General features: G+C 37.4%; 1 protein-coding gene across 2 annotated transcripts in view; it reads right to left on the bottom strand.

The window, feature by feature from the left end:
- Window positions 1–1,154: 1,154 nt before the first annotated feature.
- The window catches only part of LOC134745208 (pyrokinin-1 receptor-like), a 74,752-nt gene continuing 56,225 nt past the window's right edge, over window positions 1,155–19,681 (bottom strand). Inside the window, exons 4-5 of one of the 2 annotated variants that reach the window (XM_063679208.1) lie at window positions 14,459–14,635; window positions 1,155–1,451 (exon numbers count right to left, since the gene is read on the bottom strand). In XM_063679208.1, coding sequence (XP_063535278.1) covers window positions 1,239–1,451; window positions 14,459–14,635 — 390 coding nt within the window. In that variant the 3' untranslated portion in view covers window positions 1,155–1,238. Of the gene's footprint in view, window positions 1,452–14,453; window positions 14,636–19,681 lie in introns of both variants that reach the window. The other variant, XM_063679214.1, reaches the window with a different exon arrangement.

The following is a 19,681-nucleotide window of genomic DNA, read 5'->3' as shown; positions in this document are numbered from 1 at the left end:
GCCACGATAGGAGTGAAGCGGGCAGCGCCGAAATATGTGCTCAGTGGTTTGGTCTTCTTCGCCGCACTCGCAGAGGGGAGACTCCTTCCAACCCCACTTATGTTGAGAATAATTACAGCGGCCATGACCTGTTCTCAACCTATTCAGACGACACCAGATCTTACGAGGTAGATGGAATCCCTTTGGTTTTCTCGTTGGGTCTGGGAGATAGGGAGCGTCTTTTTCAGCTGTGGCAGTAGACCATTCATCTTTCCACCTGTCCGAGATGGTAAAGTTGTTTAGGCTTGGCGCTATAGCACAGGGTGGGTTTCGAGAAACCAAACGTTGTGGAGGAGGGTGGCAGAATTCTTTATGGGCTGGTAGCGTTGGGTTTTTCAAAAACTTCTCCGCCTCTCTCTTCAAAGCCTGAGCGCGTCGGAGATGAGGCGGATTCTACATCGGTGACATCAGGTTAATCTTTTACAAGCTCAGCCGGTGATACAATTAATCCGCATTATGAGGTTTCTCAATACAAGCGTTTTAATAAGAGGAAAATGAGGACTACGTCGTTTGTATGAAAAGGCGATTTTGCGCGGCCGCGGTGTTACATGATAATATGACTTATACTCTTTTTAGTTGATCTTTGTATTAACGCATTAAACAAATAATTCGCATTAACAGTCAATTCATTAAAAAAATTATAAGCAAAAAGTCTCCTAACTACCACAAAATAAAAAAGAACTTTCACATTATTAGATTAATTATTGTCTAACATAATACTAATTCCCGGGACCCAATTTGCTTTTCAAACAGCTCGAGTTGTATTCAGACTTTTAAATCTGTTACGATTCCGATATTGATATGATACGAATTCCTCTTAGCCTCGCGTTCAGTCTCAAGACTACTGGCACAGAATAAGTAATAGTATTATCAAACAGAACGGCCACGCACCGCCCCGCCCCGATTCGAATTACCTCGCCCTGCGACAGCAGATTGACGACCTTTGCTCAGTACTATTTTTAGTATTTTTAAGCAACTTACTCACACAATGACGCATGCCGCGTGTACAGACGTGCCGTTCACACAGAAACGCAAGTGATTTTAGATGTATAGCATGTCCGACCAGTGCTACTAGTACCTATTCGTACTTATTGTCGTACCTGGGATTTAGTCATATCATACCAATACCATGAGTAACTTAGAATCCTCGACCATTCCATTCCCCCTAAAGCCCGTCCAAAGCTTTAGAGGGGCGTTTCTCAAGTCAACCCCCCTATATTACAATTAACTTGGTACATATACGTGGCTAGTTCTTCACCGGTGAGTTCGTCGTCGACTTCGCGAAGGCTGGAGTTGGATATGCTTCGGGGGGAGCCGACGGAGTCCGAGGGGTCCCGAAGCCACGGGCGCCCCCAGTGCCCGTTGCCGCTCGGGACTTCGTTCACGACTGTCAGCTCCCTTCCGTTGAAACACTGTAACAAGGTGAAGAATTAGTTTTTAGGGTTCCGTACCTCAAAAGGAAAAAACGGAACCCTTATAGGATCACTCGTGCGTCTGTCTGTCTGTCCGTCTGTCACAGCCTATTTTTTCCGAAACTACTGAACCAATTAAGTTGTAATTCGGTATACATAATAAAATTTAAGCATGGGGACCACTTTTATGAGAAAATTAAAAAATAAAGTTTTTCAAACTATATTGTGTTACATATCAAATGAAAGAGCTCATTGTGAGAGTCTCAAATAATTTATTTTTATAATTTTAGGATAAACAATTTAGAAGTTATTCAAGAAAATAGGCAAAAAATGACCATTCCCCCCCTTTATCTCCGAAACTACTAGGTCTAAAATTTTGAAAAAAAATACACAAAATAGATCTTTACCTATAGATTACAGGAAAACCTATTAGAAATGTGCAGTCAAGCGTGAGTCGGGCTTAATTACTTAGTTTTTGATCCAACCCCTACGGGTTTTTTAAATAAATTTCACTCACGTTTTACATAAAAAATACATTGCTTAAATTGTGTAAAGTACGGAATCCTTGGAACGCCAGTCCGACTCGCACTTGGCCGGTTTTTTTGCGGATAGCTTTGTTTTATTCGACACCAAACCTTTTGTCATCTCACCAAACGAAAACCAAAAATTGCCAATCGGGGGCTCGCGTTCTCTCAGCTTCCTGACTTTCTGGCATATAGTATATATAGTTCGCTAAAACCTCGACTTAGCTACGTATTCTAACTCAAGAGAAAGAGCAAAATAATACCTTATTAGAGTTTTGAATGATTCAAGGTTAGTTTCACTAGACTTATATTGACCGGGATAATACAAAAAAATAATAATACAAAAGGTAATCACGGTCTATATCCCGGTCAATATAAGTCTAGTGAATACCTTTTAAGTTTTATAATTAGTCCAGTTTCATTTCATTTCATTTATTTTTCAAAGGCATGATCAATTTTAAAGTATAGATATAGATATAGATATTTATTTATAAGAGAGTATCATTTCGTTCCATTTGGAGTTGAAACTCTAGGTCCATGGGGTCCCAGCGCGCATAAGTTGTTTGCAGAAATCGCGAAGCGTCTGGTTGACGTAACTGGTGACCGAAGAGCTGGCGGCTTTCTCGCACAACGTATCAGCATTGCGATACAGCGGGGAAATGCCGCCAGCATCCTTGGTACAATGCCTCAAGGGCCTATTTTAGATTTAAGCTAGTTATTAATTTCGTTTACGTAGTACCACTGTATATATCTTGTATGTAAATAAATGTATTTTGTAATTTTAAAGTTACTCGTCAAACTTATGCAGTTTGTAGGCGACACAGCGCTCTTTTTTACATTTTTTTTTTCGTTTATTGATTTGATATAAAATGTATATTTACATATGATGGCACAGTTTATTAACATATTTATATAAGAAGAGCTATCGCCCGGTCCATTTAGTTTCATTACATCTTGCATGCATAGGTACTTTTGTAAGTTTAGGGCGCTCTCGACTTGACCTTTTCCTTAAATTTGCCGATGGAAAAAACTTTATTCGGAATGCTTTCCTTCATCTATAAATTTCATAATTTATTAAACTCCCACTCTTTATATATCATTTATTTTATAACCGCCACTTTTAATAAACTGTATGACCTATTACAATTTTTAGCAACAAAACTAGCATTGGACATAAATATATGTGACGTTTTCAATCAAAAGGTACCACATTGTCGCTTAACATAAAGACGAAAATTGCTTGTAAACTTATACGGAAAACCTGCCAGAGCGTCCTTATGGTAAGCGACAATGTTTGCTTTTGCTTGAAAACGACACATATAGGTATGTTAAGTACTTACGTAAATCTTCATGGCAAATTTCATGTAATATACGCATGTGATTTTAAAATGGACGCGCTCGGCTTTTTGGCGGCGAGATCGTGTGACTCTTAAGCACAAAGTCGTCTCAAGTCTCAACTACACTTAGTCTATGATTAATTAGGGTGTCGTGTTTCGGAGGTTCTGGGGCAAACTGCCGAATCCGAGACAAGATCAACGATTCAACGGAGGGTAAAAACGGGACCCTATTACTAAGACTCCTCTGTCTGTCTGTCCGTCTGTCTGTCTGTCACCTGGCTGTATTTCATCAACCGTGATAGCTAGACAGTTGAAATTTTCACAGATGATGTATTTCTGTGGCCGCTATAACAACAAATACTAAAAAGTACGGAACCCTCTATGGGCGAGTCCGACTCGCACTTGTACGGTTTTTAAGTTTGTAAATTAAACGTTCAGAATTATGACTAATGATAATCTGATCTGACATTATTACATTATGACTTTCAATAATTATGTCAAACAAAGGGATCCTTGCCGACATTTATACTTCACAAAATTTTTCCTCTTAGCGAGACGTAAATGCAGAGACCACAAACAAGCATACCGCTCGCAGACATTAGCTAATAAACTAAATATACGCTGACTGGAAATAAAATCGGTCATAAATCCAAAAATAAGGCCCGCAGGGTGCGATCAATTCGTAGGGTACAATCAATTCTAACCCCAATCCGAGCCTAATAGTCTTATACAGCCTAAAATATTCGGGATCCTCTGACGTAAAATATTACTTTGAGGTTTTGCCGGGTTTGTGAACGAACGCAGACTGAGTGAGTAGATGACGCAGGCGTTATTAGTTAGATCAAGAGAAGTCTGCAGAGATTTTGACAGCACACGCAGTGACATTGTTATTTAAACGTCAAACTTCTATAAAATTATGACGTATAAATAACACCGGCACTGCGTGTACTGTCAAAATCTCTGCAGACTTTTCTTGGTCTAACTCTTGTACTTCCATTACTACAATTTATTTTTGTAAACCTGTGTTGTGTACAATAAAGTGATTACTACTACTACTAACTCTAATTCAATTCAATTCAATTCAATTCAATATAATCTTTATTCAAATAGGCCTAGCAACAAGCACTTTTAAATTGTCAAGTTTTAAATATTACCTTAATTTAAATATCAGAGCAATTTATTGATGCAGTTATTATTATTCTTAAAAACATTGAATTATTATAGATATGTCAAACTTAATAATAAGAATTCACAAAAGGATCGTCAAACACCAAAATTGTATAAAAAATACTAGTCTAGAAACTTTCTAGAATAAAAATCTAAATGTCAAAAAATACAGATTACCTAATATAGGTATTCATTGAATTATCAATTTCATCATTATTAACACAATAATAAATGATTAATTATTTTCAATCACAATCCCACGGTGTTTCATCATTCATGTAGTCTTGTGTGCTAAGTTTACGTTTAACATATTTTTTTTAATTTATTAACAGATAATTCAGTGATGATATTTGGAAGTTTATTATAAAATCTTATATATCTTTAATAACGCCTGCGTCATTTATTCATTAAACCAAGAATGGTTTGACTCTGCAGATTTTATTTAGCCTTCGCCATGTTGCGGATTTTCAGTGGTACTAATATATTTAAGTGGCCGATGTAAACAAGAATAAATGTTTTTATAAACGATTTTACCACAAACTAGGCCATAATAAGGCCAAGCAATGAATGCTCAAAAAAGTTATAGAGGGAAATGCTTGGATCACAATTTTTGTCTTCGTAACTTTTAGTAGGAGATACGTTAATTACATAATATTATACGGGTAGTTACTAGTTACATAGAGTAACTTATACTAGAGCGGTACTGTCATAGTAAATTTTGTAACCCCAGTAAATTCACTACCATCTGTCGACACACTTTAAAACTAAAAATGAAGATTTATAAAAATACGATAAAATGTATTTAAATATGGATATATGATTTTTTTATTTGCATTAATTATTTTTATGATTTTGACCCATGTTCTTTTACTGATATGCGTTAAAATTGTTAAATAACAAACGAAACCGTCAACGCCATCTATACGACTGTAGGCCAAAACTAGTAGCGCCCTCTGAACGAGAATCAAATTTTCTTGATTTTCGAGGCACGTTTTTCCTTAGACTGTATCCATCTATTACGGAGTTATATCTATCTTTGCTAGTTAGTAGGTATAAGCCCTAATTAATTAACTTACATGTTTATTAAAAAATACCGGTTTTTATTTTCCGTGATTTTCCCTTATACATATAATAATTCGGCACGCAATGTATCAGTACTTTGGTTTTATTCGACAATAATAAATACAATATGGTAATTCACGTTATAAATAGTTTCACGGCAAAAATTAAACACCCTCGAAAGCAAATGTCTTAAGTCTGAAGGTGCAGGTGCGACAGGTATAATAAATCGAAAAATTGTTTATTTTAATTGAAAAAGAAAAGCCCGGTTTTCGGAACCATTTTGACCCAGAACCAATCCCAATGTCAAATAAAAGTCACACAAGGGCGTAGGTACATTCGACCGCTGCCTACCACGTATCGACCAAGTCGTTTCGCGAAGACGTTACGATTGGTCATCACATTCGCGATTCTGACACAGACCATACATTGAACTAGACTTCAGACATACTCAACCTTTTTTATGAGGGCCATTATATGACGTCGAGTTGCGGAAACCAAGCCCGCGAAAACCTATAACCTATGAGGGCCATAAAGACGTTTCTGCCTTTTAACCCCGGGCCGCAAGATTTTGCTTAAAAGTGACGTTTGGATGACTTATTTTTTAAAGCCGGCGGGCCACAGGTTGATTATGGCTGAACTAGATGCAGCAAATGCGCATAATTTGTTAGTAATTTTTAACCGTTCAAAATGTATTATGCACAGAGTCTCAATACATCGGGACCTTTTTGATATTAGGTACCTATAATCTACGACTTTTAGTTATGGGTGCCATGCACTAAACAGTTAACTATTAGGTACTCTATCGCGCTTGCGTTTCGTACGTTCTGTAAGAAGTTTGTTGCTATTGAAATTGCTTCAGTGCAAATGAAATAAATAATGAATTGAATTAATTAATCAATATTTTTGGGGGCAATCTTACACTGATCGACCTGGCCCCAAACTCACCTAAGTAACTATGCCACTTACTATGGTTACTAAGCAATGATATACGTATGTAATTATATAGTTTAATACATACTTAGATAAAGCCTGACCGGCCGTGTTGCATAATAAACTACAACTAATATTACAAGCGGAACTAGAAGTAGAATTAGAAAAGGAGTTCCGCTTGTAACGGCCCAGAAATATATGATCACGCGCCATGTTGCGGAATTTCACTGGGACAAATTTTTTCATACTATAGAACTGTCACCCTATACATGAAAATAACAGCGCCCTCTTGACAATGATCATATTACTGGTCAGGCTTTACATAGATAATCCATAAATATGGATGTTATTTACTTATTTATGTATCTAAAGTATGAATTGTTTTAGTAGAAATAGGTATTTATTTGTGTGTTGGAAATCCAACACACAAATAAATTCGATATTTGTAATGCTATGCAAAAATGCATGCTCTGGTTGCAACACTATTGATTAAGAGTTGATGATCATCATCATCATTGGCCTTTGCGTCTATTGCAGACGATTTATGGTGTAACACCGGAGATACACCGTTTTAGGTGGCTGAATAGACCGATGCGAGACCGACATGGTCTACCACAGGCCTGACAAGAGAGATTTGCTGAAAACGGTACTGAGACGCCTTGTCGTCGTTTTTTCCTCTTGTCAGCAAGTGCGGCGAACCAGGTCTCATCGCAAAACTTGCGACCTTCCACAACATGTTTGCGCCATTCCGTCCGCTGTTCTGCGAGCCTCTCCCTGTCTCGGTGATACGTCTAGTTCAATCAATGGTCTGTGGCTTCTAAGCCATTAAACTTGTATACGTTGCGTCATAGATTTACAAATAAAACAAAATTGCGTTACGATGTAGACAGATTTCCTTTTCTTCACACTTGCATGAAAAGTGTGATATTCAAGAAAGGGAGCATGGATTTTCGTGGATTCGTCTTCTTTGTCGGACTTTGCTTTGCTTCGCATTGCCCGTCAAAATCAAATCTTATCCACGAATTGCCATTTTCTAGCTCTGCAATAATGTCTTCTTCTTTCTTCTTTTTCTTTGCTCCATCCCACTTTAGGTGGGGTCGGCTCTCCTAATTTTTCGACGCCAAGACTGCCTGTCTTGGGTTGTCGGGTCGGGTAAATTTAATTTATTAGCTAGTTTGGTCATGCTGGTCCACCATGTCAGCAAATGGCACCCGCGGCCTCTCTTACGTTCCGGGAGGCATAGAGCTTTTTTGACCACGTGTTCTTCGTCTACGCATTACGTGGCCATACCACCTTAAGCGACTTTCTATTAGTTTTTCGGGGATAGGGGCCACTTTTAAGCTACCACGGACATATTCATTCCGGACTTTGTCGATTTTACTAATGTACTATAACTATTTATCCATAATATAACTTTATTCTGTGTTTTTAGTTTCAAGTTTCACACTAAGTAATGTATTACCTATATTATTGCAGAGGCTGGTAAAGGGCAATTCGTGGATGAGTTTCGATTTTGACGGACGACGCGAAGTTTAGTGTCACGTCTTGGTCACGTCACGTCAAATAAATAAACAGATTTTTACTGCGACTAACTACAACAACGGACTTCCAAATGATTCATGGAACATGGCGGATCGTACTCCAGTCATTTTTTTTTTGCATTCTGCTGTTTAATAAAACTATGAAAACGGATTATATCGCGTATATTGAATTTATAATTTATTTATATTTATTTATTTATTTATTCGGAGATCCAACAGCTGTTAACATGTCTATTGTTGATTGATTTTTATTGTGTGTATTGATTGTATTATAAATTTAATATACGCGATATAATCCTTTTTCATAGTTTTATTTCATGAGTAACTATCGCGGTAACCGAAGACAATATTCTGCTGTTTAATGTATAATTTTAATAGCATATAATGGAGTGAATGGCAAACGTGACGGGTGCAGTGTATGAAGAATTCTTCTGGAAATGCGAATACTAATTCTTGGATATCATCCAAGGCGGTCGTGATCGCGGCCGCCATTAAGGATGACTCACGTTAGACCGGGCCGTGACCGGGCCGGAGCTTCCGGAGCTTCGTTTTCTATGGAAAGCATCACGTGATCACCTTTCATGTCATAGAAAAGTAAGCGCCGGAAGCTCCGGCCCGGTCACGGCCCGGTCTCACGTGAGTCATCCTATGCTTCGTACTGCTGCTCCAGATATCACACAGTGCATCGTGAAGGCCTATTACCGTACATCATCCATTTATACTTTGTATCGTGAAATGTTTTTCGCTTATTCTGTACTTGACTTTGGCAAAGACCCTAGAGGCTGCTATTTTTCTAATAAATACCGTAAAACGGGGTCGGTTTGAAATTTTAGTTTTTAAGCCATAAATATATTTAGATGCGAATTTTTTTACAGTAGGTGAACATCAATATATAATAATCTAACTAGTTACACGAACAGTATATTAATAACGGGTCACTCACGTATTTAAGCCGAAAAACGCTCGACATGTTTCACTCCGTACCCCGTACGTGTGTTGTACGGAGTGAAACATGTCGAGCCTTTTTTGACTTAAAATACGTGAGTGACCCGTTATTAATATTTGTAATATGTCTGTGTCTCACGGAAGTAATGTTATTAATATTGTAATTTTATGGCCGTTTTAAAACTATTAAAATAAGCGCACTTTTTCCTAAAGCCACCCCGTTTTACGGTACAGTTGACTCGCTCGCGGCATAATTCCCGTAGGTTATAATTTTGGACCTCTAGTTCATGGTTGTTCTAGTTCGTTGCATCAATATTATTAGTAAACTAAACACAAACAAGTAAACAATACATTCTTAGCCAAGCCTGCGGGCAGGTACACAAGAGCCCATAATTCTAGCGGTTTACTAATAGGGTTGTTGAGTGTTGACACATGTTGAATTTTATAACTCAATCTAGTTAAATAGATAGAAAATGAGCAATTTATCACAATAAATTGGAAACTTAAAAATATATGGAAATAATAATAAAAAAATACAAGACCTCAAAATTTCAAATTTTTATTTATTTTTAAGTAGGAAAAAAATAATGGTACCATTCGATTCCTTACATTTTATTTAAAAAAAATTGTAAAGCAACAATATACATAAACGCAATATTTCACCGACAAAATCGCAATTTCCTTGTTTTCCATATATCGAAACGGTTTCTAAGCAAAGTGACACATTGACGTCACGATGCCATTTTGTAAGAGCGTTTGCTTAGTAAAGCGCGGGTGCCAGACTTTGACCATCATTTGTGACTTTTGTATTGCTTTAAGACCATGGGTCCCATACAGACATTTGATACTCAAAACAAAACAAACCTGATCGACTGATACCATGAAACAATTTGTCAACTACCCTAGATCAAAACCATAACAAACTATTAAATTAGAAACTGCAGCGGTGGCACCATGGTCTCATTTTTATCGCCTGTCACAATGCCTGTCACTTTCGCACTTACATACTTGTTATACGCCTGCGCTCAAAAGACGCTAGGTGACGCTAGTGAGGGGTGGGTGGCTCTAATAGGGCTGGCGTATCTCTAAACCAATAAGATTTACAGGGCATTAAGACGTCGCGGGAGCGTGTATATACTATACATATAAATGTAGGTACACACTAAAGCGAACCGTAAAAGATTTATATCTTTTTAAAGTGTCCATTTGCAGCAATATACTTAATGACAAAACTTCCGTGAGACACAGACATATTAAATATATTAATAACGTGAGTGACCCGTTATTAATATATTTAATATACTTAATGTAACCTATCGGGTCGCCGGTGATGAATGGAAACGCGTAAAAGTTTCGATGTTCAGCATTCACAATTATCGACATCGTATAATAATTACATGGAAAAACACAGAATATTTACAAATAACGGGGTATTTTCACATATAAATTACAAACGATACGTAAAATGTTACTTATTCATTGACAGCAAGGAACGGAAATCTTTAAAAAATCTATACTTACTTACATAATAAACCAAAGATCTAAACTCCGTACATAATATAATGTAAACAAAAGACTCCGTACATATAGATGGTCCAGCAAATCTTATCAGTAGAAAAAGGCGCAAAATTCAAAATTTTATTGGGATTTGGGACGATATCCCTTCGCGCTAATTTTTTTTTAATTTTTCGCCTTTTTCTACAACTTTTACTTGGCCAACTATAATTTATGTAAACAAAAGACGCCCACTGGGAGCTGTTCGCAGCGGCGTGCGTACTGGCCGCTTGCCAGCACGTGCGCAGCACAAAGTGGTACGTGTAATATCAGATCAAAAAACTAAGTTTTATTACTTATAATAATTAAGTCATTAAAACACTAGTCACCAACAGGTTGCAAAATTTAGCGAAAATCTATATTTTATGTAATTATGTCAAGGTCGCCATGTCAACGTCCGATAGATATGAAATTTTATCGTGTTGTCTCGAGAATCCCATAACCCGCTTGGTCTAAACTAAACTAATAAATTTGGTGCGTTGTAGCGGGATCATAGAAATTCATTGACACCATAAAGGATGGCTCATGGTAGACCGAGCCGTGTCCGGGCCGGAGCTTCCGGCGCTTACTTTTCCATGACATGACAGGTGATCACGTGATGCTTTCCATAGAAAACGAAGCGCCGGAAGCTCCGGCCCGGACACGGCCCGGTCTAACGTGAGTCATCCTTAAAAGGTTAAACTGAACAGTGAACCTAGTATCCTAGTATCTACCCAGAATATTCTGTGAATGATGATTAAAATAAAAATTCAAAATTATTACAAGTCTGTTTTTTGCTATCCCCTTTTTCAGCAAAAAATGTAAAAGTACATTCAGAGGAACTAAATTAAATTAAATCAGGGTTCAGACTACATACGAGTAAAATAATATTTCCGCTGAAAAATGCTTTCGTAATATCACAGGATTTGCAGCAACGTATTAACGTACATGTTTAACAAGTTCCCCTTTGTGAGAATATTTTTATTCCAGTATTTTCTGCTTAGATATTTTAGCACAATTTTTTTTACCTGCGGCCTTAGCACGGTCGCATTTGTACCACCTGTCACCATGCCTGTCACGTTAATTAGTCAGCGCTTTGGAAAATGGTGTCGTAGCGCAGTTGCGCAAACGTTGCGTCGAGCAGCAGCCATAGAGAATAGACTCTATTCAATAGAGTGGACTAGACCGACGCTCAGGAGACGCTAGTTAGGGGTGACCCTAAGGACCTTGAGCGCCGTTCGCACAATAAAAATAGGCTGTGACAGACGGACAGAGAGACAGACAGACAGACAGACAGACGCACGAGTGATCCTATAAGGGTTCCGTTTTTCCCTTTTGAGGTACGGAACCCTAAAAATCACAATAGGTAAGATTTTATACTGCGACGATCATATTGAGATTTTTATCATGTCCTTCCCCGGGTTTCAAACTATTTCCATGCCGAATTTAATTTAAATCGTTTTACTATTTAAGCGTGAAGAGGTAACAAACAGACAGACATAGTTGCTTTCGCATTTATAAGTTTTATAATATTAGTAGGAATTTAATAACTTTGATTTAATAAACTCACGATTTTCGCCTTTGAAACATCGGAGGTAACTTTCAAAATTAATACGATTATACCACCCTGAAAATATAAGAACTGTACGTATTTGCGTAATTTCTAGGAAATTTATTGATTTAAACTTACTCACGATTTTTACTCATTATTATATACAACGACGGGACTTAAACGCGTAAAATTAAGTTTTTACCTCCGACGTTTCGAGGACGGCGTTGTCCCCGTGTTCTCGGAGAAGATTGGCTAAAGATGACATCAACATCTTCTAAGCGTGCGAGTTTTTCGAACTACTGGCATTTGGTCTTGTTTATTAACTTGAATGTTTTGTGCAAATTTGCATTTAATCTTTCCCCTATATATTTTTTACATTGTGTCCACTTAGGTATAACCCATTTACTGAGTGCCACCTAGTCCATCTACTGGCCCGTGGGCCTTACTGAAAATCAGCGTCGCGGAGTGTGCCATGTGGCTCATACCGTGACACCAAGCTGAGTAAGTACCATTTAGCGCAACTTCAATGTGTAATTATTTTTAGTTTTAGTTTTATGTTATGTTGTGCTAATAAATGCTTTTTCTTTCTTTCTTCTTCTTCTTTCAATATGGGATGTCACCGGATCGACACAACACTCACTATAATCGATTTTTCAACATGCGATATTTGTCTTCGCTTACATTTACTAATGAATGCTTACGCATTGTAATGTATCTCATTAGAATTTATTATTAGAATTTAAAACTTAATTCTACGCGATTAAGTCCCGTCCTTGTGAAAAATAATGAGTATAATTTATTATTTTTGCATAAAATTATCGAGACGAAGATAGTTAATACCTGTATTAGTGGAAACAAGTTATTTGATGCGTATTTTAATGATTTTTAGGGTTCCGTACTTCAAAAGGAAAAACGGAACCCTTATAGGATCATTTTGTTGCCCGTCCGTCCGTCTGCCTGTCTGTCAAGACCCTTTTTCTCGAGGACGCGTGGAGGTATCATGTTAAAATTAAAACCATAATACTCAGGTCTATACAGTCCCTTGAGCCTTGAAGCTATGAAAAAAAGCAAACTTCTAATCTAACGTAAAAAAAAGATACGGCGGTTTATGCCGCAAAACGTGTATTTCGACACTCTCAAGTGAATTAAAATGTATAGGGTAAGTACTTTCCGTTGACCTAGAACTATACATTTTGACAAGTAATAGTCTTATTCGTACTACAAGTACAGGAAAAAATCTAAAAATTATAAATTTGTAAAAAAAAAAACAATTTGTACAAACAGCAACATTGTTAACTGTCCATCGGCGGGCCTTATTACAAAAGAGTGTGAGCGATGGTACGGAACCCTCGGCGGTCGAGTCCGACTCGCACTTGTACGGTTTATGAAAAATATATAGTTGTAAACGTTGTCGGCCTTCGACTATGAATTCTAATACATAATATATACGAGTTAATAATAACCCGGTTCGTTCTCATCTCATTTCAATATTATAAATTAAAATATGTGTTTAATATCATTAAAAAAATAAAGTCAGCATTATGTTAAAGAGACCAAAAATATCTGTTTTATTTTTCCAGTGTATTGTTTATATTTTTAATATTTATATTGTATAAATAATATAAGCATGTTAAGTTCCAATAATTATAATATTCCGTTTATGCGTTAGTGTTTGCGAAATACTCATTTTATAAGGATTATGTCCCTGCAATAATAAGGATCCATATATCTCAATAGAGCGCTGGTGGCCTAGCGGTAAGAGCGTGCGACTTGCAATCCGGAGGTCGCGGGTTCAAACCCCGGCTCGTACCAATAAGTTTTTCGGAACTTATGTACGAAATATCATTTGATATTTACCAGTCGCTTTTCGGTGAAGGAAAACATCGTGAGGAAACCGGACTAATCCCAACAAGGCCTAGTTTCCCCTCTGGGTTGGACGGTCAGATGGCACTGATGGCAGTCGCTTTCGTAAAAACTAGTGCCTACGCCAATTCTTGGAATTAGTTGCCCAGCGGACCCCAGGCTCCCATGGAGCCGTGGCAAAAATACCGGGACAACGCGAGGAAGATGATATCTCAATTTAGCCACCACCAACCACGGTTACATCTAAGGCCGAGGACCAGACGCCTTGTTTGAACGGCCTTGATTTGCCGCTAGCCGCGCCGTTTGGGCCTTATGAGATAAGCGTTATATAACAAAACTTCCGTGAGACACAAACATATTAAATATATTAATAACGGGTCACTCACGTATTTTAAGTCGAAAAACGCTCCGTTCGGTACGGAGTGAAACATGTCGAGCGTTTTTCGACTTAAAATACGTGAGTGACCCGTTATTAATATATTTAATAAGCCTTATATCTTGAGGAAGGATTTAAGAAGAATGAAGGCCAATTGATTGCGATGTCTGACCTCACCTGCGCTCGAGGCGGCGCGTCGTACAGCTGCGTCGTGGCGGTCGACAGGCGCCGCAGGCGGCGACCGCTGCGTATACGCTCGTCTCCCGCGCGTAAACGCTGCGACGCGAGCAGCGCGCTGTACGTGCGGCCGAGACGCGGCGCGCTTTTGCGTCCACACCAGGAGGATAGGGTCACCTGTACAAAAATGATAAGTGAGAAAACTTCGTAAATAAGTTTTGTAAATTGTGACAAGGCGGATATGCACTGTGACCCACTAAATAAATTTATAACATATTCTGTCCGAAAATATTTCTTAAAACATAAATAATTAGAAAATAAGTTTAAATGTAGGTATTTCTATAGCTGTTTACTTATATTTGTGTGGTGTTTACCTGTAAGTAATTGTGACACCTCTCCTTACATGTATTAGCTTAATACGTTTTTAGGGTTCTGTACCCAAAGGGTAAAAACGGGACCCTATTACTAAGACTCCGCTGTCCGTCTGTCTATCTGTCACCAGGCTGTATCTCATCAACCGTGATAGCTAGACAGTTGAAATTTTCACAGATGATGTACTTATTTTGCCGCTATAACAACAAATACTAAAAAGTACGGAACCCTCGGTGGGCGAGTCCGACTCGCACTTGTCCGGTTTTGCCACACAAAACGATCTCTGGATATTACATTATTATATTAGTTATTATATTAGTGAAAACACTTCTGTTGTCTCGCACATTGTACAGCGTTAAAGAGTACATGACCAATGATTATTCCGAATTTGATATTATTTTAAACAATAAAATATTATGTAACCACAGTAGTTGAGCTGACCAATATATAATATTAGTAGTGTTTGACGAAACTTAATTTTTCACTGTATAGAAATAATCTTAATAAAAATTGTAATATACTGTACTATAATAATAATAATACAAAATTGTATTCCTATGAGCATAATCTCTGACGATCATTATAGTTATGCGTTTTAGGTTTGATTGAAGGCAAATTTATAATGTATTTTATAATGAAATAAAGATATCTTATCTTATCTTATCTTATCTTAATGTATCGATGCCAACAATTGTTGGTAAACCTTAAATAAATAAAATAAATAAAACTGTACCTAGTCCGTGAACCCTTTTAATATTTACGTGTACCTAAAAATAGCAATACCAGCAATAACATGTCAAAGCCTTTAACGATCAAACTCAATAAATTCTTCTTGAATGGGTTTTTCATTACGCTACCTCTTCGCATATCAATGTCAACCCCCTTCTTATCACCAAATTAGTTATTTTTATACACATATCGTTCAGGACTCGGTGGGTGAAAACAAGGAATATCGAAAACAAGTCGTGTAGAATTTACCTAATATAATTTATGATTGCGAATCGTTTTTCAATTGTTTGTCTTATGAAATAAAACTATGAAAACGGATTATATCACGTATATTGAATTTATAATACATACCGACGTTTCGAACCCTTTACAGCGTTTGTGGTCAACGGGTAACTGGTCTTTGTCCTTAGTTACAATTTAATCCGGGTTCTAAATAAATAATGTTTTTATTGGCATCAAACATTTCGCGAGACACTTTAATTTTGAACTCTTCTGCTCCAAATTTATGCTCCAGTAATTGTACTTTAAGCCTAAATTGCCAAAGTTTTATACTTTATATCAAACACAACGACTTTTGAAGGATTTGGCGTTACTTTATAAAGCGGATACACTACGGCGGCTTCTTTATATTGTGGTAATAATAGAGAGGGCCAATAGAGAGTACTCTCTCCCGGCGGGTGTTATGCCTGGGGACCGAAGTCCACTGAGAGGTAGTCAGAAGGAATATATTGAGTAGATCTGACCTGCTCCATCCAATGCCACATTATGGGGCAGCTAAATCTGTCCGCAATCACCTTCAGAATGCTGTTTTGACTTTCCCTTGCGCGACCCATTAGATAGCGATGTGATTTTTTTACGCATAATCGTGTGGAAATCGTCCCTGTGCGCTTAGGTGAACATTCCTGATGCACTGCATCATTTTGGAAGTCTCAACATGGTCTTATAGTAAGAATTTTGTGTCTCCGTGGCACGCGCTCAGACATAATGGCACACAATGGCCGACCGCTCACATAAATGAAACAATAGCTTTTGTTTAACAGATTAGGGACTTAGGGTCTTAGACGTAAAAATCATTTAAGAATATTCATACTATCAGCATTCTGAAAGCGTTGTTGTAATGAATGCGACGGGCGTTGCAGGCTCGTTTCATATACCGAACCCAAAGACCGCTAGAGTAAAGTACAATATATCTAATGATATAGCCGAGAGAAGAGATCTCACTAGCAAAATTTTAAACTCAAGTACATTTTCATAGTCATTGAGATAAAAGGTAAAAAACCCGTGCAACGGGTTTTCCGTCGCAAATTTTGCACGGCGCCATAATATACCTACCTACCTTTTTTCTATTTAATTTCCCGGCTGTAGGACACCTTAATATTATAAGATGATACGAGTATTAGCCATAAAAAACAAGAAAACGGCGCGTACAGATAGGTCATTGGGACCAGGGACTTCCTTAAAACCGAGTCTCTTCCCAATTAACCCAAAAACATTGCTAATTGCGGCTATGAATCGTTATTATCTTATTTCCAACTACGTGCTTCCCAACTCAGGTCCCAGGAGACAAGGGTTCCTAAATTAAACCTCAAATATTCAGCTTTACCTTAGCCGATGTTTTCATCGACTTTTGATAAGTTTTGAATCGTATCTCCTACTTTTGCACTACATATAGACATATTAAATAATATTTAAAATACGTGAGTGACCCGTTATTAATATATTATATTAATAACGGGTCACTCACGTATTTTATGTCGAAAAACGCTCAACATGTTTCACTCCGTACAGAGGAGTCCCATCAGGAGCTTGCGTTGCGTTGCTGTGTCTCACGGAAGTTTTGTTACATATAGACAGTCAGATTATAAAACAAACGGCTATCGGTTCTTCTTCTTCTTATCTCCATTTTTGTATACCGGATTTTGAAAGAAATGAATACTTATTTATTTATGATTTTTTAAAATTAATTGTCTAAAAAAACACTTTTCGTATCTCGATTGCTGTGAAAGATCTTACATACGAAATCTACATATTTGGCTTCGTCATTGACGTCTCTAAAAAATTGTCTAAGATTTTAATTTAAACTAATTAACACAAAAGTTATGACCAGAAAACCAGTTTTTTGACCGAAAACTTTGATGCCAAATATCTCGAAAATAATGAACTTTTTTTTATGAAATAGGAGGCAAACGAGCAGACGGATCACCTGATGGTAAGCGATTACCGCCGCCCATGGACACCCGCAACACCAGAGGGGTTGTAAGTGCGTTCCCGGCATTTAAGATGGGAGTACTTTGAAGTAAATATGGGATACTATATTGCTTAAAGCCGTTGCTCACTTTCTGTTAATATGATAAGCTACAAAAAAATATTAGAAAACTAAGGGAGTCAGATTGAAGGTCATTGGGGAATGGGAAGTACCTACTGATAATTCCGCTACTTGACGCAAGATGTCGACTACGAAAATAATAGTCTTAGTAACAAAACTGATGTATGGAGTGAGCACTCTATGTCTACTTAATTCTCTTTGCTATAGGTCTGTCGATGCCGGTCACGTCTGCCGCATGCATCCAGACAGATGGGCTAGCATAGCCACCAAATGGATGCCAGAAGAGGGGCGCGGACCCGGCAGGCCCAGACGGAGATGGCGGGACGACCTAGACACCTTTCTCAACAACTGGCCGGAGGAGGCACTATATCGGGAATCGTGGAAGACAAGGGGAGAGGCCTTTGCCCAGCAGTGGGACACCATAATGGGCTAGTAAAAAAAAAATGGGCATAGAGTAACTTATACTAGAGCGGTACTGTCATAGTAAATTTTGTAACCCCATTAAATTCACTGCCATCTGTCGACACACTTTTAAACTAAAAATGATGGTTTATAAAAATGCGATAAAATGTATTTAAATATGGATAAATGATTTTTTTTATTTGCATTAATTATTTTTATGATTTTGACCCATGTTCTTTCACTGATATGCGTTAAAATTGTTAAATAAACGGCAACGCGTAAAGCGTCAACGCCATCTATACGACAGTAGGCCAAAGCTAGTAGCGCCCTCTGAACGAGAATCAAATTTTCTTGATTTTCGAGGCACGTGTTTTCCTTAGACTGTATCTATTTAGAGTTTTGAATGATTCACGGTTAGTTTCACTAGACTTATATTGACCGGGATATAGACCGTGATTACCTTTTGTATTATTTGTGAGCTCCCGATATTTCGACGCAATTACATGCATCATGTTCAAATATCGGGAGCTCACAAATAATACAAAAGGTAATCACGGTCTATATCCCGGTCAATATAAGTCTAGTGTATCTATCTATTACGGAGTTATATCTATCTTTGCTATGGGCGAAGTCGCATCTCCGAAATGATTTTCTTTCAATTTGTGTTACCACTTCCCAGTATTCCCACGTAATAAAAAGGGTTAACTCTCGCGGGGCCCCTTTAAGAGGATACTCGAAAACCGCTTCTCCATAGATAAAGATAAAGAAAGTTTATTTTTCAAGTAGGCATATTACAGCGCTTATGAACGTCAAATAAAGCGCATCCAAACGAAGTCTCCATTTTCTCTGGATATTGATTATTGACATTATATTATTGAAAATATTTTTACAGTTTTGTGTAGGTATTAGCCATAGCTTTGCCCCTTCGTTAGATTTTTTAGATTTTTTGATAATTAAAAAAGTTGAGAGCGAAACACGAATACCGTATAATTTTTTAAATACTCCTAATTTTGATAATAGTTAAAAACTAAAAAAAAAACAATTGAAAGAGCTTAGCTATGGTTACTTCACATCAAATTGTGTAAAATACTTTATATAATGTTAACATCTAGAGAAGAAAATGGGGAATACATTTGTATGGATACAGTATTTGTCAGACATAACAAATACACTCTGAATAAAATTCACAAGGAGTTAACAATTGGCATTGAGTTCTTAGAGAAATATAAAGGGGAAAATAAAACGAATAAATAACGTTGGATCCAATATCCGATCCGATATCTGATGACCGTACATTAAGAAAGGTAAGGTGACATATTTTATATTACCATAGAGTAACTTATACTAGAGCGGTACTGTCATAGTAAATTTTGTAACCCCAGTAAATATGCATG

Source organism: Cydia strobilella, chromosome 1, assembly GCF_947568885.1.
Source record: "Cydia strobilella chromosome 1, ilCydStro3.1, whole genome shotgun sequence".
NCBI lineage: Eukaryota > Metazoa > Arthropoda > Insecta > Lepidoptera > Tortricidae > Cydia > Cydia strobilella.
Note: the sequence above shows the minus strand (reverse complement) of the source record. Positions and strands in the feature narration are given on the sequence as shown.